Source organism: Adiantum capillus-veneris, chromosome 24, assembly GCF_014529385.1.
Source record: "Adiantum capillus-veneris isolate H3 chromosome 24, ASM1452938v2, whole genome shotgun sequence".
Lineage (NCBI taxonomy): Eukaryota > Viridiplantae > Streptophyta > Polypodiopsida > Polypodiales > Pteridaceae > Adiantum > Adiantum capillus-veneris.
In genome coordinates this window covers 19946503-19960771 of record NC_140954.1, presented here as the reverse complement: position 1 = coordinate 19960771, position 14269 = coordinate 19946503, and the positions used below count along the sequence as shown (strand labels likewise).

The window sequence follows — 14269 nt, the reverse complement described above, 5'->3', positions numbered from 1 at the left end:
AATTGGAATGCACTATTCAACAAGTAGCTTGTGGGTTTGTCCATATGAACATGATGATCCCCTAAGTGTCCAGATTGTAATCCCACATTTGAGGGAAGAGTTGAGTTGTGTGCAACTTCTGCAGGTGATTGTGAAGTTTCACCTTGTTTTCTTTGGTTTTTAATAGTTCTCCCACGATTTTGTGAGCCATTTTATGGGGTTGCATCCCCCCCCCCCCCCAAACACACACACACACACACACACACACACACACACACACACACACACACACACACACACACACGTGATACCACATTGTTTGAACCAAAACAAGTGCGCACAAAGGCCTTGACCTTTGCCACGAGGCCAAACTCTTTTGGTTTCCATTGTGGCCTCTTTTGGAGAGTGTTCAAATGCTCTAAACCAAAGAGTGTTAAATGTTTTGGCAAAAGGGCAGTCCCTTTGAGGACTTAAATTACCCTTCTACTAAGTAGGCGATACCCATTGTGAAAATGCCGATTTAAAGGGAATCTTGAGGGATACCGCCAAATATATAGATAAAAATTTCATTTTTAAGTATAAGAAATGAATGAGACATGAGTCTTCAATGGACTTTGCATAATGAACAGAAGTTGAAGAAGATCGAAGGATTTGCATGATACATCCTCTCTCTCTCTCTATGCGTAGTGTACGTGTAGCCATTAATTCAGCTCGAGATGTCGGGCTTGTTTGCCTACCCAACACAACTGCCATCGTTGTGGTAGTTGATGGTCAGAGCCATTGAACCAAGGTCCTCACATTTTCTTTCATGCACGCACCAATTTGGGCTCTACTTGGTGTTGTCTCTCATGGCTTGAAAGGTTATGACTAAGGACGTGGAAGCAATGGCCTCGGATTTTGTGTGTGCACATGTAAGGATTGTGGGCACAATGCAAATGTCAGCTTGAGGCACGGTTTATGGCCGTGAATATGGAGGTTGACCGTGCCAAGCACAAGATAGACTACCAAAATCTGACGTTAATGTTACCAGCTAAAGGAGGGAAAGGAGTAACATGAGGAGCAACCTTTGAATGAATGCGGATAGATTCTCAAGTCCGAGAGAGAGCCCGAGTACCATGAAGAAGGGCAACAGACATTTACAGAGGAGAGCTAACAGAGAACGCAATTTGCAAGCTAGCAGCTCAAGGCAACAATTAGTTAAGCGAATGGATCTGCCCAAGGAAACAGACACACCCAAAGTTGGGTTGAGAGGCTACAAGCGATCACAAGTAGGAAACGACAGAAGGTGGAGTTCTTGTAGCCTACGAACGACGACTGATTGTCAAGTCATCGGGTTGAGGAGCGTCGCTAATGAAAGGAATCTTAACACTAATTGAAGGGTTTAAATTATTTTAGAGCTCGTATGTGCCTAATCTTCTAACATGGTATCTAAGCCTATGATTCATAGTTATAGCCTTACTAATTAGCAGATTTTAGGTTAGGGGTTTACCTCTATTTTTGTTCAGGTTCTTAATGCTAATCTAGCTTTAGACTTTATTAAGACTACCTTGCCATCTTAGAAGGAATAGAGGAGTAGAGTCTTGTTCCCATATAGATGCTCAATCAGTGGTTTGTTCTCTACTCACTACTTTGAGCCAAACCAAGCACTTTGGAATGATTATTGGGACGCATATTCTAGCTTTCGTGTCCAAGCTTTGATAAAGGAATAATTGGAATCAACTATGGTGGAGTTTCAAATTACAAGTCAGTTGCTAAATCCACACCTACTACTACTAGGATACGGGGACCAATAATGGGATGGCCCCCTTTATTGAGACGCACGTGCTCGTAAAAATAAGTTGCCAAGGTTTGAAATCTTGGACAACGAGGTGTAGGAGGTGGAATGGTTATGATGAGTGATTTCGGGTTTTGATTCGTTGAAACGTGGGGTCAATCCTCGTTGGCGTGCATGTCTTAGATTACCCCCTTGCCATCCCGCTCTTGGCATCCAAAAATTTTACACTGAAAAATCTTCTTCCTTGTCCATCACGGCTAGATCTTTTCAACAGATCACCCTTCCCCTCCTCTATGATTTGTGCAATTTTTTTTTCAAAAAGGTGCAGCATTCACAATGCGACCGGCGCCTGCATAAAGGTCTTCAAGTTGGGTGTTTTACCCTATAAATTTCATCTATTCCATCGTGTGGCATGGCCTCTAACTTCTTAAGTACTATTTCATCGATGAAATTTTGTTGAAGTGTTGTTTTATACAAGCCGTCGCTTCACCATCTTTCACGTGCAGTACGTACACCCACTCCTGCATCATAACATAAGTGTGGACATAAGGAAAGTAAAACTCACGCGATGCTAGACGTGTATCCTCCATATTGTATTTGCTTCGCGAATGGTAATCATTTGAGCACTGGAAACCCATGTCTTTCTCTGCAGATGTCTTGCCTGTTCGTCTCATCGACCTCCCAGGCACTCTAGCTAAGAGGGGAGGAATCTGCTTCACGGAGCCCACTGGATGGTCTTTTCACGTTATTTCTCATACATGGAGCCAAGATCTTCGATTGTGGTCCTCACAAATCGGTAAACTGCAACGCCGTGCAGCTGGCCGGGCTCGATGACGGTGCGGAGCGACTCGTTTGTGCTGCGGATCAGCTGCAGGAGGTGTGATTAATTCAAGCAGCAGCAGCAGCAGCTTATACAATAAGCTTTTCGAGGAGCAAGTACAAGGAGTACGATCTCTTTGTGGAGTTTTTGCAAGTGCTGAGAGCAGATGGGGTGAAGAGTGCGTGGTTTGATGCGCTGTGTATCAATCAGGAGGACATGGAAGAGAAGAGCAGAGAGATAAAGAATATGGGGGCTTACTATTCGCTCAGCCTAGGGTGTTATGTGTGGGCGCATGGGGTAGGCCAAGGATTTAGCCTGTGGGAGAGAAAATTAGAGAGCGGGGCCGCGAGCATAGTAATGGGCTTGCCGCGATGGTTCTCTCGAGTGTGGACATTTCAAGAACTCCTGCTTCCAAAGAACCTGATTTTCATTGTGGAGCTGGATTTCGATGAAAGGCAGATGCTGGTGGATGCTGCAACGTGCTTCAAAACGTACTCGCTAATGGGGCACCAGATGACATACTGCTGTGAAGATAGGGTAAGCCATTCCATCTTAAGTGCGAAATCAAGAGTTTGGGTGTCAAACTATAATCCTTGAGGAATCAAGAAGATGAACTGCAGCCAGCAGCAGAGGTTGAGGAGGATGAAGGCAGCCTTGTGAAGGCAGTGTTAACCTGTGAGAAATGCAGCTCGAGAGTGGCAAATTCACGCCAAGTGGGGCGGCATCCACTAATGTGCTTGGTGGGCCTACATGGATATAATGTACAGGGGGGCACAATTAGCAGGGAACAAGATGGCTAGGGAGGACGAGCAGACCATTTTACGTTCGGCATTTCTCGTAAGGAAAGCTCATGGAGATCTGGATAATTTGGCCATTTTGCGTATACACGGACTGGTGGAATGTGCAGCTGCTAGTGCGCCTCTATCGTTTGAGCCACAAGTGGTGCTGGCTGAGATCGGAGAGCGGCATTGCTCACAGGGGCATGATGAAGATCGAGTGTTGTCGGTCTTGGCACTGCTGCGGGTGGAGGAGATTGCACCTGCGAGGGTCGGTAGGACGTTAGACCATCAGATTTTGGAGCTGGCAGATGCATTACTGCGCACAGGCAACCAACACCTCTTACTCCAACTCTGCTTTACTCCCCTCATAACAGATCAAAACACACCAGGTATGCATTCTCTAATCTCTAATATAAGAAGTTTCTAGCATTTGCCCATGTGGGAAAGGAGCTCTTTTCTCCACATATATATATATACACACACACACACACACACACACACACACACACATACATACAACGCAACTGCTCAGCAGGGAACACATGCCTAGCTAGGTGCAGTTGCCCCCAACCCTGGCTAGTTAGGCATGCAATCCCTCCCTCGAGCCATGTTGTGATCTATCATGATCTACTGCTCGGGAGGGAGCACATGCCTAGCTAGGTGCAGTTGCCCCCAACCCCGGCTAGTTAGGCATTCGGTTCCTTCCTCGAACCATGTCACGCATGATGTCATCCCAACATGTAATGTGGGGATTATTCTAGGAAATTGTCCAATACTTTTTGTGTGTACATGCATAGAGTGGTCAAATGTGATCTCTTTACTAGCTTTAACGTCTTTGAAAAATAGGTATGTCGTGGATACCCCCATTTAAAGTGCCATCATTTCTATTGAATCAAGATCGAGATTATTCTCTTGAGATGGCTACAAATCCAAGTTTTCAACCTATTGCAAAACAAGTTCAAATATCTAGCTCACACGAGCTCAGTCTTTCTTGTCACATTATTGATGCAAAGCTTAGCTTCACTCCTTAGACCCACTTTTATACTCATTGCAATTGTATGGGTTGACCTCATCGCATGCTTCCAATACTATGTACCTCTTTGATTCTATATTCTATTCATGTGACCAATTATACCTCAATCCATACAAGAATAGTAGTGACTTGATAGGGAGTCTTCTACTCCAAGCAAAAAATATTAGATCCATTTTTCAATCATCACAATTTTCATTTCATGTGTGGCTTCTGCTTATTGCAAGCATTGGGGACGAAGGAGATGTGTTCATGGCTTGTGTTGGAGAAACTATCAATAGATTGCACAAAATTGGAACCATTCTCATCCCTAAATGCTCAGAAGAAGGAAACATGTACCAAACAGAGATGAACACATGTATTGTATCCGGTTTTAGAAAAGTATATACCGAAACATTATTTGAAGAGCCAATGCCGTTGAAGAAGTACTTACTTAGTCCAAGTATTTATTTCTTTATATATTAAAACGATGGTGATTTTAGCATATACGGTTGGGAGCTCTCTCTCTCTCTCTCTCTCTCTCTCATTTGAAGGATAGGTGTTACACTTGTTTAAGTGAATGGCAAGAGAAAGTGTGGTTAAATTTATTGCCAAACAAATAATTAATTCATTAAAGTGGTGGACTAGGAAAATTTTAAGCATCAGAAAGTTCTTGGGTTAAAAGGGAAGGTCTCTCTCTCAACTATGAACATTGAGAATTCTAGATTTCTCTTAGGTAAATATAAGCCTGTATGTCATTTTTTCAATCTATAGAAAATATATATTCTTATTCTTTTGTAATGTAAATAATTATATCTTTGGAGATATATTGCTATATTCTCTTAACTTGATTTTTTGAAAGTGGGGCTCATTTCTCACAAATCTACACGTTTTAAAGCATGAAATTGTGATTTAAGGGCATTGCAATTAGCTTACAATCAGTCATACCATATTATTTTTAACATGTCCAAAGCATATTGTGTTTCTCACATCCATATGTCCTCTTCATGCTAATAATTTCGATGTCCAAGAAATACCGCAAGTCTCTCAAGTCTTTCATCTCAAACTTTTGCCTAAGTGGACCATTTACACCCTCTACTTTAGCCACAAGTGGTGCGAACTCTCTAACTCTACTCACACCTTTGTTGCCTCTTTAGTTGCTTGTATTTGTTGCCATTTTCGCCTAATTCTTTCTTTGCTTTCTTCTAATCATCCTTGCCGAGATAAGATAGCTTAGACGCACCAATCTTCAATGCTTTGTATACCTTTGAGCACTTGTGTTTGAAGTTTTCGTACATTTGTGTGTGCATTCATTTGTTGGAGAAACGATGCTCCACACTCTCCATGTAAAAATGATGTGAAGCATGTTGATTACCTTTGCTTTGGGCTCAATTGGTATTTCTTTTCATTTCTTCTTGAAAAGGTGACGAAATAATTGCATGGTAGTAGCACCTTCCTACCATTCTCATCTAACTAAATTTTAGTAGTGGTAGATTCTATGGTGTAACTGAGGTCCACCTCCGTGCCTTGGCAGTGTTAATGGGTCAAAATTGACAGTAAGAGTGGCAAGCAACGTGAGACGATATGTATCCTATGGTGTGAAGGTAAGAGTGGTCAACTATCGAGCAAAAGCCAAAATAGATGGTGATTGTGTAGGAGGTGTGGGGCACCAAATGAGGAGACATGAATGGATGCTCATTGGTTGCGCTCTGATATGGAAGCATGAATGGTGTCAGCACCACAATATCCAACTCTACCACCACTAGAGTATTGGGCCCGCTATGTCTCATGTGAGCGCCTGGTGAAAACAGACGACTCAAAGTACTATGATCACGTTGAAGATGTGGATTGTGAAGTCCATGGTCAGTGTGAAGTCCCAACATTACAATGATAAAGTGAAGGGGGATGTCGATGTGAAGTGTTAGCATCATGTGATGGTACTGGAGATGGTAAATGTGATGGGCCAATGCCTTGCTGTGCGATAGAGTGAATGTCCTCATACTATCTCCTCTGTGTGGGTGATAGAGATTCTAAAAAGTCCTCTATGTCCCTTGACCATATCCATGTATGTGTGAATGTAATATGAATAGTAAATAATGTGTAAAAGAAGAAGAAATAAAAAGAAAGTGTAAGAACAATCCAAGACCTACATAATAAACACGTAAGCTTAAAAGTTAAAAATAATTTTACTTTAAACTTTGAAAACCTAACATAACTCTATTTCAATAATGTACGTGGTAATTTCATCTCAATGAATTGCATCAATATTTTTTACTTGGTATCAAAACAAAAACTTGAATTTAACTTAAACATAAACATATTCAATTAGTTAACTTGAATTTAACTTAACGATAAACATATTCAGTTAGTTAGTGTTTTAAATACTACACTTTAAGCAAACTCTCTGTCATCTTGGCATAACTCGGCATAAATTCCAATATCTATCAAGAGATCTCTCTGTAAAGACATATCCTCTAACCCGTCGTCAAGAAGTACGGAGTGAGGCTAGGAAAGCACCAGGGCTCTGACTGTGAGAGTTTACAACAAAATCAAGTAAGTCATAGAAGATTTGAGGCTAAAAGCACACTAAAAAAGAACAAAACTCTAGCCATGAAAGCTTATCTTTGGAAAATAACCAAGATCAACTCAAAACTCTTGTGTGATGATTTGGTGTAGCCTCGCTGCCAATTACACAGCTGCAGTGCTCTTTTGCCCTTATAAAAACCATATACAAACGCTTTAATTCTCTGTCGTAGACATTTTATGGAAGCTTAAGAACTTCATTATACATTCCCGAGTAGGTATTTGAAGAGGGAAAACTCTAATTGGTGGCCTCATAGCCTGGAATACAAGTTGGAACAACACGGGACTACACTAGCATACCATAGGTGCAGGCTTTGTATCCCTTCACAGAGGAGCTCAAAGTACTAATATTTCTCTTCTAAAATGTTTCCTCACTCCTCATAGTCACAGAACCATGAGTGATATGGCATTTTGAGCCATTTTGATCAATTTTGGGTAATTTTTGACTATTTTATGATCATTTTTTGTCATTTTTAACCCAAAAATACCTTTTCCCCCCGAAAAAGATCCAAACGACCTGGGAAAAATCCCTAAAATTGTGGAAAAATCCATGGGGCTTAAATTTTATTTTGAACCTTATTTAACCACTTGGAAAGTACTCTGGATGCATCTCTTATGCTCGCACATGAAACCTGCTATTTTTGGTCGAGATCGTCCGCATTGAACTTTTTAGGAAAATCGAGTATGCCACTTCAATACACTTTGACATTTTTACATGTCTAAAGCAAGTTAGGCATATATTTATGTGACAAAACATTCCATAGTGCCATGTCTAGGGCCTCACTGACAGCTGTTCCGAGAAGGTATATATGGAACTGCACCTGTGGCATATTCTATTTTCGCATATATCACACTATATACATTATAGCATTCGGTCCCAAATAACAAAAGCATTGAGAATGAGGTGGATATTTTACTTTCATATTATGCACATGCCACGACACGACATTGTTCATTGCTATCTTTGCACGATCTTGCTTTTTCACTACTATCTCTACATTATTTCTTGTGTTTTTTAAACCATTTTTGTGTATGTTTTCATCTTTGTTCTCTAAAGCATTTTTCTTTGCATTTTCTTTGCACCGTTTTTTGCTATGTCTTTTGGTGTTGGAAAATTGTAGCGCTTATAGACTCGTGTACTCTATGGGGTTACTTCAATGATATGCCTTCAACTCGGTTGTAAAGCCTTGGGCTAAAAAATCACTTAAAAATGAGTAATCATGTTGCATGAAAAATTAATCTAGCTAGAAACTACAAAAAAATAAAGCATATTTGTTTGCAATGCTCAGGGAGTATGAACATGTTTCAAAGACCGATCCATCTTTTCATTGTGTCCACCTCAAGAAAACTCGACTCTCCTCTATACACATTAGCAACATGACCCTCCATGTTTACCGTGAATCATTGTACATCAGAAATTTCTCTTTTGAACTCTTTATAATTCACCCTCAATATTTCTTATATCGTTCTAAAATACATGAGCTCTACTGTAATTGGATATGCATTGCAAAGCACCATCGTCGGCTAGATTGCTAAAATTTTTCCATGGTTTTACAATCAAAAGTGCATGGCTTCGTGTCAATCCACTCTACCCTAAAGTGGTGAACTTCATAATCGGTTAGGCAATGTGGAATCGTATTCACTAATCACCAATTATTAGCATTAGGCTATGGAGGGTGAAACCTTAGCTTAACTATGGTGTTGGGGGGTTAGTGTTAGAGAGATGGTGATTAGGGTTAGGTTATACTAAGAGCAAGAGCATAGAGAGAGAGTATATACACAATGATAATGCTTAAAATACAATTGATTCATTGAAAATAGTTTCTAATATAGGTTTGGTGCTTTATGATCATAGGCTATAGAGGTTGCACCGTCCTTCTACCTTCTCACCATTTGTTCTAGGTGGCTAGAGGGCATTCCAATATGGTGCCACAAGTTTGTCTTACACTTACAATCACCCCCTTAAGCCAAACTTGAAGTTTTACAAAGACTTCATGCTTTTGGATCCATATATTCATGTCATGGTGTACTCCTAAGCTAACATGATTCATCTACTTGATACATCATGGTGGTTCAATTTGATTCATCACCATGGTTCAATGTCTCATGATACATCATAGTGATTCTCAATTGGATTCATCATGGTTCACAAGTGAGACTTAGTAGGTTCACTAGTAGTCTTGGGTAGTACAAGAAATTTCATTTATTCATTTTATGTGAAGGGGTAATCATGTGTATACCCTCCAAAATTTGTCTTCATGTATTTGTCGTCATTTTTGCTCGTCGTCTTCATCTTTATTTTGTTGGCTTCATAAGTTTTCTTCATGTCTTCATTCTTTATCTTCATCTTCATGTCTTTATCTTCATGTTGATGTCCATCTTCATCGGTCCGATTTGTTGAGGGTGCAAATTTCATGGGTTATGTTGCAAAACATGCATACATTACATTTTGTGTGCTCATGTGTGCGCGTGTTGGGAAGGCCTTACCATCTTTAATGGTAGTATCAAATATTGTGCTTGTGTCCATAATGCATGGCTTGATGCTAGTTGGGTGTAAGCATGTTAACTTGTCATGCTTTTTGTGCTAGTTATCATGCGGCAACAAGCATATCTTGTAAGTATAATGAGATTGTAACTTTTCAAACGTGTGGAAATCCATCAAATATTTCAAAATAGGGAGATCACCCTGAGTCCACTTTCCTGACCATTTACGCAGTGTTACTCTGAGGGGAGTGGGGCAGTCAAAATGCGTGGAGAGAAGCGGAGTGGGGTAGTCAATATGCATGGAGAGAAGCGGGACGCAGAGGCCAGAGGTAAGAGGGACGCAGGGGCCAGAGGTAAGAGAGAACCAAAAACAAAGTCGAGGGCTGAACTTTCTGCTGCTTCTTCTCCGCCCCGAAAAAGGGTGAAGCTCTCTGATTCCCCAGCATCCCCAATGACAAAGACCTTGCAACAAAGGGGAAGAATGACTCATGTACTCTCTCTCTCTCTCTCTCTCTCTCTCTCTCTCTACCTCATTATGATTTGCGAGGATAGTTGCTGGTGCTGTCTTGGCTGGAGAGTTATCCCTTGATGTCGGCTTTAGCAGGAGGACATCTTGTGAATAGTCACTTCAAATACAATCGCTCAAGTCAAAGTCTGGCTCAAGAAGCACAAACCAGTGTTTGATTTGAACCTTGAAATTGGAAGGAAGTGCTCAATACTGCACTTTCCTACTGCTAATGTTGTGACATTGGGGGTGTGTAGGCCGATGGAAATCTCCAAAGTTTACAGTCCCAGTACAGAGCAAGTTCTGTATTATAGCAGAAGAGTTAAATGATGTTCATGGCCTATCCATGGCTGGTGCCAACCCCAAACTAGTGAGGTGGGATCAGATCAATGATGTGGAGTGGTTCAGTGTTTTCAGAGAGTCAAAGAATCGTAGTCACTATCGCATTAAATGCAGTTGTTTGCGTACTGATATGTTCGACCAGGTGATGCAGCTGCATTACAAGGTGTACCAGAAGCCTCCAAAAAACATGGAGATCAACTCTGCATTCGCCAAGGGGTTTATAAAAGAATTCAGCCCGGTGGCAATTGCAAGTAGCTCAGCCATGCAATTCAATTGGGCTGAATTCGCTGTCCAGCATGTGCAGGACCTCCGAGAGAAAGGGTACTACGAGGCCCATGTCGAAAAGTGGATAATGCACAATGTATGTCAAAACATCGAGGAGGCGCAAGCTGAAATGAAGGAGGATACCAAGGAGACACCCATCTCTCGCCACAACACTCACCAGCAGACTGAAAGCCTGTCATTTTTTGGCGTTGAGAATTTGCAGCACATAAAGGCTGCCTCTGAAATTCTCAGCAAACAACTGCAAGATGCTAAATAACATCTTCTAGCTCCAAAATCAAAGTTTGAAGCTGCGAGGGTTGTCCAAGCAAGCAATGTTAGGGTCACCCAATTGTGCTTGCTATGAGACAAAAGCTTCACGACGCTGAAAATGAATTACAGAGGTTACTACAGAGCGACAGCGTGGATGCAAAGAGGGAAATATAGTGTAAAGTAAAAATAGAGACATTGAAAGGTTTGGCATTTCCTGACAGTGAGGACACTCTTGCTGCTAACTCAACTTGTCAGTGTGTAAGTGCGTGACTTTTATGCTTCTACTGTATGATTAGAATATGTGCACAACAAACCTATGTACTTACCATGCTCCTCTTTTTTTTGGTGTGCAGTATAATGTGGAGGTTATGGAAGCAAAAGTGAATGCATGTGAAGGTCAACTGCAGCTCCTAATGCACATGAGCAAGATGCTACAAGGCTCCTCCATTCCCACTGCCCTGTGTAATATGGCTATGGGCACTTTTATAGAAAGTATAGAAGGGGTATGCGATGGGACAATGATCAACCCGTGCAGTGGCTGCAGTTTGCCACTTGAAGTAAAGGGAACCAATGCCACGGTCAAGATGCCCTGTGGACATAGCTACCACTTTCTCTGCTTTGCAGCTGCATGCTCCTTGTCGACAAAATGTAGAGCTGTGACCTGTCAGCAAAGGATACCACAAGAATGGTGTTGGAAACCCACAGGGCAAAGACATCCAATCACACCAACATCTGGTAAGATTGTACAGGATGTGCTAATTAGCATACCCAGTGTGTTAATTGGAATATTGAGTGTGTTAATTGGATATGCTGATTAGCATAATGGGTATGCTGATTAGCATACTGGATATGCTGATTAGCATACCCAGTGAGAATATTGAGTGCGTTAACTGGATATGCTAATTAGCATATCTTGTATGCTAATTAGCATACCCTATGCTCAGTGTACAGATTAGAGTAAGTTCGGCATATTAGCATATCTAGTAAGTTAACTACCATATCCAAATGCTAACTAGTAAGCTATATATGCTGATTAGCATACTGGGTATGATGATTAGCGTACTAGGTATGTTGATTAGCATACTGGATATGCTAAATAGCATAGTAGGAATGCTCATTAGCATACTGGGTATGATGATTCACGTATTGAGTATGCTAATGAGCATACTGGATATGCTAATTAGTATACTGGGAATACTAAATAGCATACTGGATATGCTAATTAGCATACTGGGACTGCTAGTAGCTAGCATACAAGGACTGTCTTTTAGCGTACAGGGTGTGCTTATTAGCATACCCACAATGTTAATTAGAATACTGAGTGTGTTGACTGGATATGCTCATTACCATATCTTGTATGCTAATTAGCATACTTGTGCTCAATGTACAGACTAGAGTAAGTTTGTCATAATGGCAAATCTAGTAAGTAAGCTACCATCTCCAGATGCAAACTAGCATATTGGATATGCTAGTTAGCATACTCAGCAATTCAAATTAGCATACTGGGCTTGTCAGCGTAATGGATTCCAATGTATGCCACGCCGCACACATAGTCACAGCATATCAAACATTTTCTAGCATACATGACATGCTTATATGAGTCTTAATCCACGTTTTTTGTTGCAGGCGTGTGGCAATCCCTCCATGATGTGGGCAGTGTGCATGACACGAAGGGCAAGGGAAAGGCTATAATGGAGGACCTTTCGATCGAGGAGAGTGATGAGCTGGATACAGGTGAGAACCCTTCGACGGAGAAGGGTGTTGAGCTGGATGCAAGGAGTGAAGGGGTGGATGAGGGCTCTCAGCAGATGCCAAATGAAAGCATGAAAACAACGGAGGAAGGCGATGATGTGAGCAGGAACTCAGAAGATGAAAAAGAAGATGATTTTTTTGTCATGGCTCCTCGTGTGCCAGCGATTGCCTGCTGCAACTGACAAAGCAGAAGCTTCTTAGCAGACAGTGGCTAGTGGCTCAGAGGAAACTTTGAAGAATGACAACATAGATGATGAGCAAGAAGTTGGTGACAACAGCCATCTCAAGGGTTTTTTCCGTAAAGCTCAGTTGAAAAGAAAATTTGGTCTTGAAGAGGTACCCGAAGACATTGCAAGCACAGCCTTTGGTTCGGACAAGGCTGAAAGCTCCAAAGGTGAAAAGAAAGCCACCCGCTCAAGAGCTTGCAAAAAATTGTGTTAAGACTTATTGCTCCCTACCCGGTTGTGCCCTTCATTGTATATGCTAAACCATTTTGAAACCCAAATGCGTATTGTAACTGACATGCATTTTGTTTTCCAATGAAAATGTATTTTTGTGCAATATAAATCTGAGCAACAGTTCATTGTAATAGTTTATTATAATTTTTGCGGTTTTTCTTTTTTAAACTCGTTCATTTCGTATCGCGGTTTCCCTGCAGAGGAAGAGAAACAGGCATTAATCGTCATGCCTGATGCAACTGCGGCCATGCAATGGTAGAAATTACGGAGATGGCGAGTCCACAAAGCCATGCAGTTAAGGAGACAGAAAATGGAGATTGAAAAATTCCTAAAAACGATATTCACAGCTTGCCCGTAGTATTGTTGAGCGCCTAAATTATGTGCACCCAAGTGGGCCGGTTATTTTTGCTGAATGGTATCCTCTACCAGACCTAATATTGGTGCCTAAGCGTTTACGTGATGAAAAAAGGGCTCTGGTGCTGGACCTGAACGGTCTTTTGGTGGCAGTGGTAGAGCCTCGCTTTGGTGAAAAGCCCTCGGCATATGCAGATAAAATGCTGAAATACGATGTACTTGATAAGCAGGTGTTCTGTCGCAAGGACAACCTTTTTTTTTTGGATTGGTGCCTACAGTTCTTTAATGTGTTTATATGGAGCACAAGCCTCCATAGTAAAGTCATGAGTATTTGCCGTACTGTTTTTAAAGAGCAGGTGCCAAAGATTACTGGGTTTTTTGCTCAAGCGCACTGTACAAAGCAATTCTGGAAGATCCAGAGAAAACCTGTGTTTATGAAAGACTTATCCTTGTTCTGGAAACACACTCTGGGGTACAACGCCCAAAACACACTTATAATCGATAATAGCTTCTACAAAGTGTTTCAGAACCCACCACAAACTTGGCTTGTTACTCCCAGTCTAGAGCACCAGAGTGTTGAGCAGAGGGAAAAGTTCCTTATAGAAACTTTGAAGTCTTGGCTTTTTCTTTCGCTGCAAACTGATGATCGGAAAGTATATGTTGCTGATAATGTGTTTGAGACAGGTTCAGATGAGTTTTCTTATGCAGTCGTCAAACGTTTGCTTGACATTCAAAAGAGGGATATAGAGGCTAAAAGATTGGAAGAAATTCATCGCAAATAGCGGGAAGCTGACCTAGAAGCAGAAAGAGAGAAAGAAAAGCTGAAGAGGGAAAGAAGAGAAAATGAGCAGCATAGTGCCAACCTAGAAGCAGAGAGAAAGGAGGAAGCAAAGAGA

The 14269-nt window shown here is 41.3% G+C and overlaps 1 protein-coding gene across 1 annotated transcript; it reads left to right on the top strand.

The window, feature by feature from the left end:
• Positions 1-1094: 1094 nt before the first annotated feature.
• On the top strand, positions 1095-14000 carry LOC147426050 (uncharacterized). The gene is made up of 4 exons (XM_086498165.1): positions 1095-1247; positions 2640-3167; positions 3306-3741; positions 12436-14000. The coding sequence occupies exons 1-4, from the start codon at positions 1095-1097 to the stop codon at positions 12741-12743; spliced, it is 1425 nt and encodes a 474-aa protein (XP_086354291.1). The 3' UTR covers positions 12744-14000.
• The last annotated feature ends 269 nt before the right edge of the window (positions 14001-14269 follow it).

What these genes read in the sequence shown, in the direction of transcription:
- LOC147426050 (XM_086498165.1), top strand. Translation starts at nt 1,095, where the DNA reads ATGAAGAAGGGCAACAGACATTTACAGAGGAGAGCTAACAGAGAACGC. An exon ending in GAGGCTACAAGCGATCACAA is followed by an intron (nt 1,248 to 2,639) that starts GTAGGAAACGAC and finishes GAGGTGTGATTA; the next exon opens with ATTCAAGCAGCAGCAGCAGC. An exon ending in AACAGATCAAAACACACCAG is followed by an intron (nt 3,742 to 12,435) that starts GTATGCATTCTC and finishes TTTTTGTTGCAG; the next exon opens with GCGTGTGGCAATCCCTCCAT.